This window comes from Cebus imitator, unplaced genomic scaffold (genome assembly GCF_001604975.1).
Source record: "Cebus imitator isolate Cc_AM_T3 unplaced genomic scaffold, Cebus_imitator-1.0 Scaffold125, whole genome shotgun sequence".
NCBI classification, from domain to species: domain Eukaryota; kingdom Metazoa; phylum Chordata; class Mammalia; order Primates; family Cebidae; genus Cebus; species Cebus imitator.
In genome coordinates, this window is record NW_016107440.1 from 4,295,731 (window position 1) to 4,313,205 (window position 17,475).

The 17,475-nt window shown below is 47.6% G+C and overlaps 1 protein-coding gene across 4 annotated transcripts in view; it reads right to left on the reverse strand.

Moving 5' to 3' along the window:
* Positions 1–8,172: 8,172 nt before the first annotated feature.
* The window catches only part of PINX1 (PIN2 (TERF1) interacting telomerase inhibitor 1), a 77,460-nt gene continuing 68,157 nt past the window's right edge, over positions 8,173–17,475 (reverse strand). For 3 of the 4 annotated variants that reach the window (XM_017540457.2, XM_017540456.2, XM_017540458.2), the window contains one exon: positions 8,173–9,127. In XM_017540457.2, the coding sequence (XP_017395946.1) occupies positions 8,615–9,127 (513 nt within the window). In that variant the 3' untranslated portion in view covers positions 8,173–8,614. The remainder of the gene's footprint in view (positions 9,128–17,475) is intronic. The other variant, XM_017540459.2, reaches the window with a different exon arrangement.

Here is a 17,475-nt window from a genome sequence, read left to right on the forward strand (position 1 = left end):
GGTACTTATCAACTCTTGAATCTGTTTCTCCACTTACAAAATGAGGAGCATAAGAATGCGGCTCTTACAGGGCTGTGGTGAGCAGGGCTGCTTGTTGCAGGGATGAACACTGGGAAGGGTCTCCTGATTTGGAGGACCTACTGGCCCTTGTGTCCCGAATACACTCAGTGTCCCTCTTCCAGCTCAGTTAACATCAGATGGCAAGGGCCTTGCCCATCACAGCAGGATTTTGTAATCCCTCCAGGCTAAACTGCAATCACCTGCTCTGTTGGGGCTGCCTAGGAGTCCTGGGCAAAGGCAGGATCTGAAGCCTGTCACCTGAGCAGTCTGAGTCACAGTGCCCACGCCTCAGTCCTGCCCCAGGGCCTGCACAGGTTACCACCTCCAGTGGCAAGCCCCAAACCTCCCTGGGCCTCTGCTGTCTCCAGGATGACCTGGCCACGCCTTCCTGTGGCATATCCTGGAGCTTGTTGGTCCCGGATGACAGTCACAGGAGCAGATAAAAATTGGCTTAGGAGCCTGGGGATGGCTCTGCAGAGGGCGGGGCCTGCTGGTACCAGTCCCTTATCGGAGACGATGGGAGCTGCCCTCCTGACCAGGACTGGGTTCCCTAGCATCATGTGAGGAGCACTTAGCTTTTTTGAAAAAGACTTCCTTTTTTTTTTTTTTTTCCTTCCCTGAGGCAAGGTCTTGCTCTGTCACCCAGGCTGGAGTGCAATGGTGCGAACATGGCTCACTGCAGTCTCAACCTCCTGGGTTCAAGTGATCCTCCCACGTCAGCTTTCCAAGTAGCTGGGACCACGGGCACATACCACCACGCCTAGCTAATTTTTATTTTTTGCAAGAGATGGGGGTCTCACCACGTTGCCCAGGCTGGAGGTCACACTTTATTGCCCAGGCCACTCTTGAACTCCTGGCCTCAAGCTATCCTCCTGCTCTGGCCTCCCAAAGTGCTGCTGATACGGTTTGGTTCTGTGTCCCCACCCATATCTCAACTTGTAACTCTCACAATTCCCACGTGTTGTGGGAGGGACCTGGTGGGAGGTGACTGAATCATGGGGCAGATCTTTCTTGTGCTGTTCTTGTGATGGTGAAAGGGTCTCACAAGATCTGATGGTTTTAAAAAGGGGAGTTCCCCCTACACAAGCTCTGGCTCTTTTTGCCTGCTGCCATCCATGTAAGATAGGACTTGCCCCTCCTTGCCTTCCACCATGATTGTGAGGCCTCCCCAGTCACGTGGAGCTAGTCCAATCAAATTTCTCTTGTAAATGCCCAGTCTCGGGTATGTCTTTATCAGCAGTGTGAAAATGGATTAATACAGCTGGGATTACAGATGTGAGCCAATGCGTCCATCACTGACTTTTCTTAGAGCCATTTTAGGTTCACAGCAAAATTAAAAGGTACAGAGAATTCCCACATACCACCTCTCCTACACCCAGGAACAGCCTCTTCCACTTTCGATACCTGCCACCAGAGTGGTACATTTGTGACAAGGGATCAAGCTACACTGCCAGATTATCATCCCCCACGGCCACAGTTATGTTAGGGTTCACATGCAAATTCTATGGGTTCGAATGGACATGTAACGACATGTGCCCAGCATTCTAGGATCATAGTTTCCTTGACCTAAACATCCTCCACAGCACTTCCTTTCCATTTTCTCCTCTTGTATGTGCAGAGGGAGAGAAGAAAAATGCATTGCACGCCTGCTGTCAGGTATTTTGGTGAGCCACTTTTCATTTAACTCTATAGCCACCCTTTGAGCAAGGAAGACTTGAAAACAAGGCCCTGGGAATGACTCAGCTGAGATCCCACTGGCAGGGACAGTTATATGGAAGACCTAGGGAGACGTGCAGAGGAATTCGGCATCAAGCTTTCAAGCAAGGTGGGTGAAGAGGTCTCATCTACTGAATGCAGTGCTGGGAGTCGAGGGAACCCCCAGTGGCGAGGGGTGGTGTGTAGCCACAGGAGAGCATCCCTGGTAAGACATCTTTGTCCTGGGATATACCTGAGGACTTCAGAACACAGGTTCTTGCCTGAGTGTGGTCTGTTCATTTGCATTCATTTAAGAATCCTGTTACCTCAGCATGGTGATGTGGGCCTGCAGTCCCAGCTACTCAGGAGGAGGATCACCTCAGCCCAGGAGGTCAAGGCTGCAGTGAGCTTTCATTTCATTGTGCCACTGCATTCCATCCTAGGTGACAGAGCAAGACTCTGTCTCTATTTTCAAAAGAGGAGAGAGAGAAAGTAGAGAAGAGAGAGAGAGAGCTAGAGCGAGCGAGCCGTGCCTTTCTTGTGCCTGGCACTGTCCTGGTGCTACAGGAATACAAAGACGAGGGCTGCCTTCGGAGGTCCCAGGGTTGAATGGGGAAAGTGACATACCTCAAAACACAAGTAGACTTTGATGAGCGCAGAGAGCACTATGAACATTCAGAAAAGGGAGAGACTGCTTCTGGGGGCTGGGTCAGGACAGGCTGGAGAAGTGGATGGCAAGGGGCGGGCCTTGAAGCCGGTAGGTGGAGCCATGGATATGCACCAGGGGAGGGACTGCAGGCAGGAAGGCGGGAGGAGGTGGGGCGGGCGCAGGTCGGGGAGCAGCATTACGAAGGGAACAATGGAAGATGCAGGTCCGGGGAGCAGCATTACGGAGGAGGGAACAATGGACAGCACTGTCCAGGCAGGGGTCAGATGGAGGGGTGTTGAGCTGGGAGCTCCCTGAGGGTGAGGACCTCCATAGTGTACGGTGCAGATAGACAACTGATTAGGTTGGACTGCTGATAAGGCCACTTGATGTTGGGGTGAGAATGAATGGCAGTATGGGGTTCCCATAATAATCACGGGGGGTTGGGGGGAAGAGGCCACCTGGGGAGGATGGGTTCCTCTCAGACCCACTGAATCTGATAAGCCCTCTGGACAGCCAGCTGGAGATGCAGGACGAAAGCCTGAGACTAGTGGGGACAGAGATGCCCACCTAGGAATCACATGGAAAGCAGCAGAAACGCCGGCCGTGCAGATTTACACAGAAAACGGACAGTGAGAGGACAGAACTCACAGCTCAGAAACACCCAGGGGCTTCCCATCTTCCCACGCTCAGCTGACCGCAGGACGACGACTAAGGAATATTTAGAAAAGGCGGAGACTTAGGAGCTGCACGGAGTTGAGACAGTTGGAGAAGGAGACTCAATGGTCTGAGAGGCAGCCATGCACCTCACAGAGGTGACGGAGACCAGGGTGCTTCCTTCTGTCAAGGCGCTGGGGTCACTCTGGATGGCTCATGACCTTGACTCTCCAAGGTTGGAAGGCTGGAGTTGGAGTTCACCTTCAGCAGTTTTCCATGTAACAAACGTTTACTGATACCTGCTTTTGTCCCATCCAGGTTGGAGGGGCGTTCCCAGTTAGTGGGTGGAGGAGGGCTACCTGGAGGCCACCTCTCCTCTCCCATTCCCTGTCCACCCCATCTGCACACTCAGTAGATCCTCTGGTGACAGGAGGGGCGGGAGAAAGCTGGGCTTTATCTTCAGACTGACCTGTGAAGAGCTGTCCACTTAAGCAAAACACATTTCTAATGCGTTCTATGTGGAAGAAAGCACATACTACAATTCTGTGAATTTATCAGTTAGAAATGTTAAGTGTAGATGGGTCCTCCTCAGGTTCAAGTCAAATGAGCTGGCGAAGAACTTCTCAGAGTTCATGCACGAATGCCGAAGGAGACAGGACACCTGTGAGCCACGGCGGAAGAGACTGTGTCCTGGGCATAAATGTATTGGGATTAATAGAGGCCACGGCAGTCCATTCTAAGCGACACAAATTGGTAGAGCTCGCATGTGGGTAGGCTCTGTAATGAGTCAGCCACTCCGCTGTCAACTGGCCTGGAGCCCAAAGTCAGTGTTCAATAAATGTTTTCAGAAGAAATAACAGCACCCACGCACCTTTTTCTAAGGAAACTCAACATAGAAAATACAAACAGAAAATTTCAGCTATAACTGATTACGCAATTCTCCCCCCAGCTAAAGACTTCACTGCCGCTTTCCTTAGAGGTTCACTGCTAACGCCTGCACGACAGGTCAGCAGAGGTGGGAGGAAGTGCACCTCTCGAAGCCCGCACCAGCCCCTACCCACCCGCCCCTACCCACCCATTCACACCAGGCGAGGCCTGGCCCCACGGGCTCTTCTTTACCTGCCGTCTTTCTTTGGCTATTCCTCCCTCTTACTGGTTCCATGAAGGCTTTGTATATGTCATTTCAGTATATTCACTATTTCCTAAATAGACTGGGCACTTTTATGCAAGGCATTTAGTCATCGACTTTACTAGGACACAGTACTAATTTGCTCATTAATAATCAAGCACTGTAAAATCACACATTGAGCACCCGGTCTGACCTCCTGCCCTGCCCGCCGGCACAACAGGCTCCGAAACGCAGTGGCGAGATAAACAGGGCGGCGGCAAGGAGGTTCTTACTCCAATCTAAGTACAGCTGCTGCCTGCCGATCCAAGGGCTGAGATCACCCGGACAGACTGTGGCGACAGCCTTCTCTGATGCTGTTGCTTCTCAATAAACAGGTTCAACAAACAGGTCTCAGCATGTGCCTGCCAGTGAGTGAACAGGTGGAGGAGGAGGGAGGCAGAAGGCTGGCCTGTGCTAGGAAAGAGAGGCTCATTGGGATCTCATCTCTCAAAAGCATCAGTAATTTCTACAGATTGAAAACATTCTTTTTCACAGACTTGCAAACAGGTTTTAAGAAGCTGACTCACCCAATTTCCCATCCACCTCTTAACCAAGTTGGAAAAGAAAATCCACTGAGAATGTCTCATGTGCGGCATACCTGAAAGTATTTTCTATGGCTCGCCCAAATCATACCAACTCGAATTAATTGTGAAACTCTTTGCAGTTTGCCTGCTCCTTTCAAGTCCATTCCCAGTTAAGAGTTACAAGGACCCGTGAAGGATATCTGTGATAGGGAACCGTGCAGGTGGAACTGGCTGTGGCAAGGATGGAGGAAAAGGGGCGGGTTTGTGACTATGGTAGAGGCTAGGGCATCACCTGGCCTCTGGGAGCAGCATCAGTCTAGTTGTAAAAAGGCTGGCAGCCAGGCGCGGTGGCTCACGCCTGCAATCCCAGCACTTTGGGAAGCCGAGGTGGGCGGATCACCTGAGGTCAGGAGTTCGAGACGAGCTTGGCCAACATGGTGAAACCCTGTCTCTACTAAAAATACAAAAATTAGCCGGGCATGGTGGTAAGCACCTGTAGTTCCAGATACTTGGGAGGCTGAGGCGGGAGAATCGCTTGAACCAGGGAGGTGGAGGTTGCAGTGAGCTGAGATCAAGCCACTTCACTCCAGCCTGGGGGACAGCGACTCTCTCTCAAATATAAAATAATAATAAAAGGCTGAGAGGCCCTTCTGTAAAAGTGGATGATAATGGTTACCTCCTGCGTTGTTTGAGGACTAAATGAGTTGACTTATTTAAAGTGTTTGGAATAAGGCCAGGCATCCAAGACCTCACACAATAAAAATAACCCATTAAAAATAACAGAAAAGGAGAGAAGGCTGCTGCAGGACAACACAGAACCTTTTCAGTGGACAAGCATTTTCTTGGGAGCCTACTTTTCCTCTTTAAACTGAAAGACCCAAGGAAAACACTGGAGACTAAAACTGATGGATTTTTACCGGGTGAAATAATTCAAGGCAAAAACAGGATTCATAGGCTACCCATTTTTAAAGTACCAAGCACAAAATAGTTTGCTGTTCTAATTTCCATTTAGATCCAGAAAACTAAGTGGACTGAAAGACAGGCATGGAAAAAGGAAAAATTGAAAGCTGAGAGTATCTAGATAAAATAGAGTCTCCGTCGCCTTGGGATCAAATCTGCTCTTTGCTGAGCATATGACTCATTCTCAGGCTGCCTGCTCAATTATTAAAATCCTTCAGGAGCGGCCAGGAGCAGTGGCTCACACCTATAATCCCAGCACTTTGGGAGGCTGAGGTAGGCAGATCACTTTGAGCTCAGGAGTTTGCGACCAGCCTGGGCAACATAGGGAAACCCTATCTCTACTAACAATATAAAAATTAGCTGGGTGTGGTGGTGCGTGCCAGTAATCCCAGCTACTTGGGAGGCTGACACAGGAGAATCGCTTGAATCCAGGGGGCAGAGTTTGCAAAAAAAAAAAAAATCATTCAGGAGGACTCTCCAGTACTTGAAAACAATCATCATCACATTCTACATTATCTCAATAAAAGTTGCATGTTGGCCAAGTGTAGTGGCTCATATTTGTAATCCCAGCGTTTTGGGAAGCCAAAAAAAGGATCACTGAAGGCCAGAAGTTCAAGTCCAGCCTGGGCAACACAGCAAGATCACGTCTCTAGAAAAACTAAGAACATTAACCAGGTATGGTGGCACATGCCTGCAGTCCCAGCTACTCCGGAGGCGGAGGCAGAGGCAGGAGGATTGCTTGAGCCCAGGAGTTCAAGGAGGCAGTGAGCTTTGATCAGGCCCCTGCACTCCAGCCTGGGCAACAGAAAGAGACCCTATCTCTGGAAAAAAACAAAAACAAAAAAACCCCCAAAAAACCAACAGTTGCACATGAAGTGTTATAGTTTGGCTGCCTTGGAATTCCTAACTCCAGGAACCAGCAGCTCCGATCCCCACCTCCCTCCTCTGGTCTTCCCATCCAGCCCCTGCACCCATGTCTGACCTAAATGCATCTCACCTGCCTCCTAAATACGCCTGCACACAATTGGGTATATTCTCTGGGCTCTAATTTTTACTGGTAAAGGAAGTGAAAGCAAAAGACCACCCCCCCCCCCCCCCGCCAAAAAAATCCAACCAGCATATATTTATTTTTGAAAGTTAGCTCCCCTTAGGTCTCATGCATTCCCACTTCTCTCTGGATCTCTGGCTTCACAGGCAAGATGGGACAGGCAGGGAGAACTTGGGCATGTGCCCTCTGTAGAGAAAGAGACTTCAGAAACCTCTGAGGCTTTATTAGCCTGGGATTCTAAACTCTGGGGGACGTGAAAACTCAGAGATGAGTCCTCAGGCTCTATATTCATAAGAATCTTTTCTCTCTCTGTGTGTGTGTGTCTTTTTAAACAAACAGCACTGCGCAGTACCCTTGGAGACTAAAGCCGAATGTCCTTCACGTTATTTTCTGTACATTTCAAGAATGTCGGGACCATGCTTCCTACCTAATGTGTGACCTTGAGAGTTAAAATCAAGGGCAAAAGATCACAGAATTGGGGGGCGAGTTTGAGCTCCCGTCACTAGCCACAATCTCTATATCAAATGGAGCACGACACACCTCCTGGGCTCTCCGGCCACATTTGCCTGAAGCAGGGCCAGGCATCCTAAAGGCCCCTATGGCAGGCTGGGGACATGTGGCGTGGGGAAAGGGGGTGCAGGGAAACTGGGACCTAGGAGAGGAGTCTGAGAAAGAGAGAAAGAACGCCTACGTGGATGAAAAGGAAAAGCAGGAGATGAAGGCGGCGCAGAGGGCGGAACAGCGGACACAGGGCTGGGAAGGTGCCGGGCTGGACTCCAGAACCTCAGCTGAGCGTTTCCTTCTCATGTGTCCCAGGGACAGTGTGAAGGGTCTGCAGGCATCTGAGTGAACCCACAGGCAGAGTTCAGCTGGCACACAGGGGGACGGCCAGGGCGTGGCAGACGAGGGCGGCACAAACATGGTGCTGAGACGCCACTGCTGGGAGTGGGCTGAAAGGTGTCTTTTGCTCTAAGGACTTTCATAAGACAGTCCCAATCTGGAGGCTGACTTTAGTTTCATGGCCTTAGCCTCTCAGTTTCTTAAGCCTTCTCAGGACCTCCTGATCATGACAAAGAAGTAACTATTTACAACCATGTGACAGATAAATCAGTACAGGTGATTTTTCCTGAGGGACCCCCAAAGGGAAACATATGAGAACACCCATTCTCCGCGGAGGAATGGCAAGAGTCCTCCTATGAGAGCCAAGAGATGACACTGGCCCCGAGCCTGTTCACTGCTGAAGCTTTGCAGTGGCGGGGGAGACCTCAGAAGGCTCCGCTGCTTAGTGGAGGGCGTTACAACGTTTGCCATCAAAACCACTACACCTCTCTGATTTGGGAATGTAATCATATAATTTCTACTTGGCAAAAATGTTGGTTGGCTACAGAACAAAAAGAACAATCTGAATCCAAGCTATTGCCTCTTAATCCTTTAATTAGACTGAGTCTTTCAGAAGAAAGCACCATTCATGGTTATTGAAGGGAACCAAGAGCAAACAGAGACAGTGACACACACACACATGTGTGCACACACACACAAGCGCATGTGCACACATGTGTGCACTTACATGAATGCATGTATTCATATGAATATAATTAAACACTCTTGCTGAAGGGCTCAGAGTTTATAAAAAAATTTATTTGTTTCTGAAAGCCATGATTTAGAACATTAAAAAAGTCCTCCTGGGAACCTAACTTGGGGGAAATGTGGCGAGAGGGCAGGACTTGGCAGCCCATGGGCATGTCACAAGATGCGCCCAGGCTCTCTGGGGTGAACTCTGCTCTGACTTCGGGCCAGAGTGTCTCCCCTGGCAGCGCCCTGACAGCTGAGTGGTCGGAGGCCCCGGCTGGGGAGATTCATTTGAAATCTTTCTTCTTCTTCTTCTTTTTCACTGGCGTGTCTTCTGGCGTAGCATCCTCCGCTATCTCTACCGGCTTTTGCAGCTTTTTCTTCCCTCTCCTCTTTTTGGGCTTCAGGGTGAAGTCTAGGCCCTCAGGTGGCTGCTCACAGTCCCCAGCATCCTGAGCAGAGGTCTCGGAGCCCTGGTCCCAGCAGGGGCCTCTGAGCTGCTTCCCCGCACTCTTCTTCTTGGCCCCCTGCTCCTGGGCCCCGTCCCTCGTGAGATTTTCCTCCGTATGCCTCTTGGCCTTAAGCTTCGGGGAACTCTTCCCATCCTTACCTGCTGCCTCTTTGTTTCTTTTCTTCTTCTTTTTTCTATCCACCTGAGTCTCGGAAAGGTCAGGCCCTGGATCTGGGACCTGGGGCTTGTTCTTCAGTGCTGCCATCCGCTGGGCAAAGTACTCCTGGATGGTGAAGGCACTGGTTGTCGTGCTTTCGTTCTCGTCTGGTGTGGAGGAACTGGCATCGCCCTACGGTGGGGAGAGGAGTTAAAAGGCAGGTCAGCATCAACTGTTCATCCCTCGCCGCACCCGGGAGGCACTCATACCCAGCACGTAGGAGACAGGACTGCGTGCCAGGCTCCCTTCGGCCTCTCCCTTCTGGCCGGCCTGAACTGCAGGCCTGCAGCAAGGGGGCCAGCCACACACTCCGGCTGAGTACTAGGTGGGGTGACAGGCAGAAGCTAATGTCAGAAGGGAGCTGGCAAGCCGCCTCCACGGAATTCTGAGTGAACATCTCCCTAGAAACAAGTGTTGTGGTGACTAAGCTCCCAGAGTCTCCCATGAAAACAGAGACACTGGCGTTCCAGAGTTTGGCGATTGTGTTAGACAAGGATGTCAGCTTCACTATGGATTACGCCGGCCTCTGTGTGCCAATCTAGAAACTCAGATGCCCCCTGGATAGGTTAACCGTTCATGAGGACAGGAGCCGCATTCCACCCTAGACCCTGGCTTTCCGGGGGCGCCCTTTCTCCCCGAAAGGCAGGGCGTGGCCGCTTTGGCAGCTGCTCCCAAAGGGAGTGCGGAGAGCGGCTGCGTGTGTCTCAGCCTCCCTGCAGAGGCACGGGCCAGCCTGGGGGCTTCTTTCCCTCTCTGGGGATGGGGAGCAGGGAAATGCCCCATCTTTCCCCAACAAAAACTAGACACTCAGGACTGTGTCTGTGCTGTTTTTAAATGTGAGGAGTTACTCACACATAACAGCTGGGATTAGGTGAGGCTTACATTTTAATTTTAAATGAATATACTGCATTGTCAGGTAATAATCTACTATAAGAAAAAACATGAAAAAAAGTTATGTATCTAAAAGTACATTTTGCTCTAAAGCTTGGGAAGCAAGAGGAAATTCCCAAGGGGAGAATCTGGGATCAAGAATGAAATGCTGGAATCACCATTTGGGTTGAGGCTGCAGTAAGGCGAGGAGACGTGCCTGTGAGGTGGGAAGCGCCTTCCGCTCAAAGACTATGGGAAGATGCTTGAAGTCAAGTCAATGTCTGCAGCAACTCTGCCCACAGCCTCTGGAAATAACCAAGCCATTAAACAGCCAGGCTACACAGGTTTTCTGTCACCCAGCTTCTTCTTTCCTACTCATTTACTCCCACAAGAAGAGTCCGGTGTTCCACGCTTTCAAGTTGGGAGGGTGAGAAAGGGCTTCTGAATAAAGCAATCTCCAAAGCAGGATTCTACTATTAATCTTCAACTTGACTGGCAAGGTTCTGCTTGTGCAGGTAACTGAATTACAAACCACCAATTCACAGTGGTCCTCAAAAGCCAGCTCAGTGGGATCCAAGATAACATCCCATTTGCAGTTCCAGCAGAATCGGTATTATCAGGTATCAATGGACAACTGGGCCTTGAGCGGCAAGTGTCCCAGAGAGCTTTCACCAAAGGGTACATTAAAAAAAAAATTATGTGGTTTTGGAATTTCAAAACAGGCGGAACATGTGGAATAAGTCAACTGAGTTTTGGGAAGAAGTTTACATTTTACCTATTACTATTCAATTTATGCCGAAATTCCATCAGGTCATTTTGAGAAAAATAAAAAATATCTGCCCCAGGAGATCTTTTTGTTCTTCAAATATTGAAAAAGATCTTCTCAAGGCCGTCCTGGTGCTAGCCAAGCCCAGTCTTATGAACAAGAATGATCCTGCCTCCCAGGGAAGGGCACCCTCACAGCCACACTGGGACAGGCTAGGTGATGGTGGCTGGCCCGTTTATGCAACAGAGGTCTCACTGACAGTTTCACAGCACTACAGGAGCCTGCAGTCTGTGGGCCACTCTTTTGGAACGTATTTGTGAGGTTGGAACCCACATCTGAGTCGAACCCTGTGACTCTACCTTTCTCATCTATTGATGAGAATCCAGGTGAATTCCTGATTTTAATCACAGGAACCAATTAATGATATTAACCATATTTTTTATTACCAGGAAATACCAGACCATTTTTGAGTCACTTGTTGAATTCACTGGGTCTTTCTAACCCCAGAAATAAGTATGCTTATAACCAACTCCTGGGATGTAAGGAGTTTAATGGGCATGGGCCACTGCACAGGCTTGGCAGGGCATGGAGACAGGCCAGAGAGGGCCAGCACCCGAGTCCTGCTCCTTCGCAACAAAGTGCAGGCCACACAACGACAGGCTGGCGAGAACTGCCTAACGCGGGGTAGCCCCCCTCCCACACCACAGAAACGTGCCTATTTTAAAGACCATGATGGACTCAAAGGAAGAATTCGTTGAAAATCTGACTCCTGCAGGAGCAATGGCCAGGACTCATCTTTCATATACCAAAGTCAGAAAGTCAGTTTCACTGCAGAGATTCTAATCCTGCTTCTGCATTCTTGGCCATGGCATCACATAAAAATAAACACATCTTTTCAAGAAAACTAATGCTTTTATATCAAAGCATTGATATAAAAGTGGTCTCTATCAAAGTAAACAAGTATTGAGAAAAACAAGTTACTTTAAGTATTTTGAAATGACAGTAACTTGCATTTTCCCACATTTCCATTAAACACACAATACAACCTCAAGAAATAAATTCTGATATTTAAACGTAACTCTGACTGCTTCACAAATGTTGAGACTGTCTCTGTTTGCTAACGGAGCTCCAAAAACTAATGAAACGAATTTACGAGTAACTTGAAAACTTCTGGTTGCATATAAAATACTACCAAGAAATATGGTTAACTCATCATCTTGCCAAATGTGGTTTAAGCTTAGGGTTTCAGGAAATGTCTCTCTCTTTTTGAAACTCTAATGCCTGCTGTCAACTAAAGGAGGTTTTTGCCACCAATGGGAAAAACCGCAATTACTGCACCAATGTAATAAAATAAGCAGAACTGGCCTGGTCTGTTCACAGTAAGCCTAATGGTCCTCTCCCTTCCTTAAGTGCTAATGAGTGCATCGCACATGTCAAAAACATTTGATGACTGACTTTCCCAAATGGTAAGCGGGCTTTAATTTCTACCCAATCAGTAAGTATCTTGTGGCTTTGAACAGAGATGACTCCGGAGCACCTGTTCCCCAGTTCACAGAGCCCTAAGAGTTTAAAGCCAGGCCCACGGGCACCCTGTTCAATCATGTAAGGAAGCTTCACTCAAAGTGATCAGGATTGGGGGTCCTGCAGAAGGCAGCTATCACCAGCGTGTCAGGCACTTGACATCATGTGGCATCTCAGCTGACTCTTGCAGCAACCTGAGGAGAGGCGTCCACTCCACATGACAGGCAGAGTGAGACTCCCGGCACTTAATCCGCAGAAGGTCTCACAGCTGGGACATGGCAGGAGAGAGACGGCCCCAAGGCTGCCGGGCGCAAAGCCCTTGTTCCCTCAGGACCCGACTCCTAGCTCCCATCTCATGGACTGCCTTGTCATCTTCTTCTGTCTTCAGAAGCCACCCCAAAAACGAAAATATGTATCAGTTGACCGCATAATCCAGAGACTAAGGTCCACACTCACCTAAGCTGACTGATGCAGAAAAAATATCCACAGAAATAGTACATTCAGAAGAGAAAAACACTACATCATCTTGGTTTGCAATTCATATAAATAAAAAAAGCCTTAAGTCAGAATTAAGAGTTTTATAATTTATCAAACTAGCATGTACATTCACTTGAAAAAGTGTGACTGTCTTAAAGCAGAGAGAAAACCCAAGTCCAGGCCTTCCACCCAGGCAAGAAGCCCTCTTGGGCAGCTGCTGGACAGCCTCCACCCAGACGCTTCCGATATGGAAAGGTAGCTGCTCTGGTTCTCTGCCTCAGTTTCCTCCTCAGCAAAAGGTAGATTCAGGTGGTTCACGGGCATACGCCGTGTGCCATGGTTAGAGCTGGAGAATCTTAAGGCCATCTCTGGCAATTCTGAGTTATCTCTGAGGAAAAAACAAACAGTGGGGACAAAGGCAAGCTGACCCTGCCAGGTATCAATTACAATACACCACAGTCCTCTCGGGTCCCTGAAAGATGCCTGAAGCGACACACACATATCAACTTTCCTCAGATGTCTACAGAATTAGAGTCTGTCTTCTTCTTTCAGGATCCTTCACCTGGAGACTCTGTAGCTCCACAAGTATCTGCGCCAGCTCCTCTGCGCTCACGGAGGACTTGCTCTTGTATCATTCAAACGTGTATACTGAGATGGATTACCAGTAAAATGCCCAAATACGGAGGGTTCTCCACTCTTCTCAGAAGAATCTTTTGGGGCAAGGACATGAAACAGTTTGCACAGAGATCCTAGTGAGGTCCCTGGAGCAGATGTACTTTACCATAAATCCCCTAGTGACGATCAACATGCCAGTCCAGGGATGGGCTTCAAAGGCAAGCCTTTCAGCTCGCCAGCCTTGCTCATACATCACTACTGATCTTTTTTTTTTTTTTTTTTTTTTTTNTTTTTTTTAATCTTTTTGAGACGGGAGTTTCACTCTTGTTGCCCAGGCTGGAGTACAATGGCATGATCTTGGCTCATTTCAACCTCCAAGTGATTTTCCTGCCTCAGCCTCCCGAGTAGCTGGGATTACAGGCATGCACCACCATGCCCAGCTAATTTTGTATTTTTAGTAGAGACAGGATTTCTCCATGTTGGTCAGGCTGGTCTCAAAATCCTGACCTCAGATGATACGCCTACCTCAGCCTCCCAAACTGCTGGGATTACAGGCATGAGCCACCACGCCCGGCATCACTACTGATCTTAAGCGACAAGATGATGGAAGCTTTCTGATTTCTACGTTAAGACATGGAGGTCATGCCGTAACAGTAATCCTTCAATGAACTTTGTTATCAAAGTAGACATGCAGAGCTCAATGGTAATGGATTTAGCAACTGGGGTTGTGAGCCCTGATGGCTACAGCGCATGATGCACAAATGCTCACTGCCACCACAGCCTGTCTGTCATTAGCCTGTGCTGGTTAGTCTGTGAAAAGTTAAGAAAGCTTGGCAAGTGAGTAGTTTGACAGAACATTCTGTACCTTTTCCAAACTTTCCAGCAGGGCAGTTTTGACAAACACAAATTAGGTCTCCATGTATGCCTTCAGGTATGAAGTGACTCTGTGCGACTTGTCAAGACATAGGGATTGTGAAGACCCACTGTCAGCTGTGTGTGTACTTTAAACTCCAACCGAAGGGGCAGGATGAACTGACCCAGTCACTCCCTTGCTATGCTGGCCTACAGTGCTCCTCCACATCCCCGTTCACAATCACCTGCATCCCTTTCTTGAAGATCAAGTGCAAGACTGCTTCCTTCCACAAGTCCGACCCCCTGTGAGCATCCTTTCTTGTTCATTACCCATAAGAGCAATTGTGGCTTCTATTTTCTGTATTCGTATAATTTGCTTTACATACATCTTCCCAAGGGAACAAGTTTCTTGAGGACAGGGACCATTTCTGTTTCATTTGTATTCACACAATCCACAACCTCCCTAATGAGGAACAAGGTATGGTAACTGCTCAAAAAAAGCACAAAGACACCAAACCCAGCTGGACCAAAGCTGTGAAGACCTCCCACCACCACCCACTGGCCACAGATGCTTTGTGTTTGTCAGCATGAACTTGTATGCCCATCAGGCAGGTCTAATGTGCAGAAGGGGCATGGGAGGGTAAGAAGAGAATCAGCATTTTGAGTGCAGATTCTTCCCAACCACATGAAACCACCCTCTTCTCATCAGGTACCATCTTACCTTCCTCTTGATGCAAACTGCTTCTCTAAGATGTACTGCAAGGTACATCTGAGTGCTGTCTGCTGTCAGCCAGTTCCTTCCTGGCCCCTAGCAATAAATAGGAACTCAGTCCAGTGATCCATCCATTTCTCCTTCTTGCCTATCATTCCACACGTTACCACAGTCGCCTTCAAGGGGATAAGTCAATTGGAAAAAAGCAAGGTACCATGTGGTATGGGAACTGCCACGTTCTTTCTGCGGAATTAGTTGAACACAAGCAATGCTAGCAGGGGCTGAACTGTTCGTGCCGAAGAGAAGGGAGTTCTCGGGCATATCAGATACAAAGGTAGCTGCTCACCGGGAGAAGAACAGCATGGGATGGAAGTCACTAGCAGCCTCTGGTAGCAAGCTGTGAAGGTGCACCTACATTATAACTTAGCTGAAAACACAACCTGGGCAAGCTAATTCCAGGGAGTCATCGAAATGGGTTTGCCACTGAAGGCTGAGCTAGGCAGCGATTCACAGCAGTTGGTCGGAAAGCCTGCACTGAGCCACTATGGCGGGCAGCCCTGCTCTTCTCTCTATGGTACTTCTGTGGTTTCATGCTTTTCCTTTGTGGTTTCCACGAAACTGAAAACATTTAGTGTTCTACTGATGAACAGCTATTTTTACACTCACAAAAAGCTTTTCAAGTGTAAAATTTCGTACATTTAAGACATCCATCACTCACATCTGGAATTAGGCTAAACAAACAAAGTCTCGGTAAGGAACAGCTTCGGGGAATTTGCCTGGGAGATGCAATTGGTTTTAGCATTATCAAGTATCACAAGAGTCAAAAACAAACATAAAATCCCACTGACTGAAGACAGCTGTGACTTGAAGTGGTGTTAAAAAAGCAAAGATATAATAACAGAATGAGAACTATGCAGCAACTCAACTGGAAAATACAGAAACTGTGTGTGTGTGCACACATGCAAACAAGTATAAGAACCTGTAGCATGTATTAGAAGCCCAATCTGGAGAGGCTCCAGACAGTTCTCTCTAGAACAGAGATTGGTGAACTTTGGCCACAGGCCTAGTTTTTAATGATTTTTTAAAAATCATTTCTAAATGGTTAGAAGGAAACAAAAGGTTATTTTATGACATGTAAACATTATATGAACTTCAAATACCAATGTCCTTAAAGTCTTGAATTTCCTGTAAAAAAATCTTGTGAAAATTTGTTTTCTCTCTCATTAAAAATCTATACACAATAGGTGCTAAGTAAATAATCACTGAATAAATTTATTATAAAATCTGCTCTGCGATTGTGAATACAGTACTGCTGACTTTTGGAAGTGGTAGGTGCTTTTTAAGGGCACACACACAATATACCTTTATATGCACGTTTGGAACTGGAAGACACTGGGCTTTGACAAAGTCCTCCAGCTCCATCTCCTGCCAGCGACAGAATCCCTACCTTCCTGAACTGTGTCAGCAAACAGCAGAGAGGCTGCTAACTGCTGCCTGCTTTTCAGCAGCAAAAGATAGAAGACAAAAGTTTGGTGAAAAAGTCATCTGACATAAAAGAGAACCCTCAGCAACCCAGTAAGTATGCAGAGATACCTTTCTAACAATCAGGCATCAGAACTCCACTTGGAATTCACAAGCTCAGCCACACCGCACATCAGAGAAGATAATGCGAACTAGAAGGCACAGAACAGCTTGCCCTTCTCTGGACTTTGAGAAATACAAAGAATGCCAAATTCCTCACATGAAGCCCAATGCTAACAGAGCTGTTAATTTTATGTCTTTTTCTCTGTTTTTCCTCATATGCCTAATCAGCTATTCTAATTGCCACTTATTAGGAAAAGCCGACATAAACATGTTTTAAAAGGATGGTTCTCTATGGCAACAGATTCTCAAGTAACCAACATCAGGATCACTGACAAGAGTCATCCAGCCTCTGCGGAAAAAGAGGGAAAGAGACAGGGGAGCAGGCTTCTTGCCTCCCTGAAAGGTCCTCAGGCTCGGAGAGTCGCAGTGACTCGTGTGACAGCCTTTCTCGACACACTGGCCATGAAGATAAATGAGGCTCCTCCAGGGCTGGAGATGATCAATGTGACATAGGCCCCGACTTCTGAGAATGATGTCTAAAAATAATCCAAATTGACTGCATTTTATAATTCTAGGTCAACTGCTCTCCGGAGGCAGGACAAACAGCTTTGATAAACAGCTTAGAGCCCGCACTGGCCTCTCACAGAACAGAGCAGAAGCTTCCAGAGGGTTCTGTCTCTTCCATCTTTACTCCACAAGAAGAGGTGAAAATTGCTTAAGAACCATGACAACTCAAACACAGGCTCCTTACTATAGAAAGCACTGCAGTTACTGAAGGTTCTAGAAAATCTAAAATCTATTCTAAAAAGAATAAGATATTTTTATAGAATAAAATCTTTATTTTGAAACTAAGAATAGGGTATGCATGGTTATATGGAATAATTAAGTAATCACGACTGTTTATAAAAGAAAAGTAACTTAGGTGAATACAGTTGACTAACAAAAAAAGCCTCCTCTTTCAATTCATGTAAACTACGTAAGGCTAATATTTTCACATACTCTTTCTTTCACCAGAAATCAGTGTAGCAAATAAAAATACTTAAGAAATATTTTTATGAGTAAATTTGGCAAGGCAAACTCATT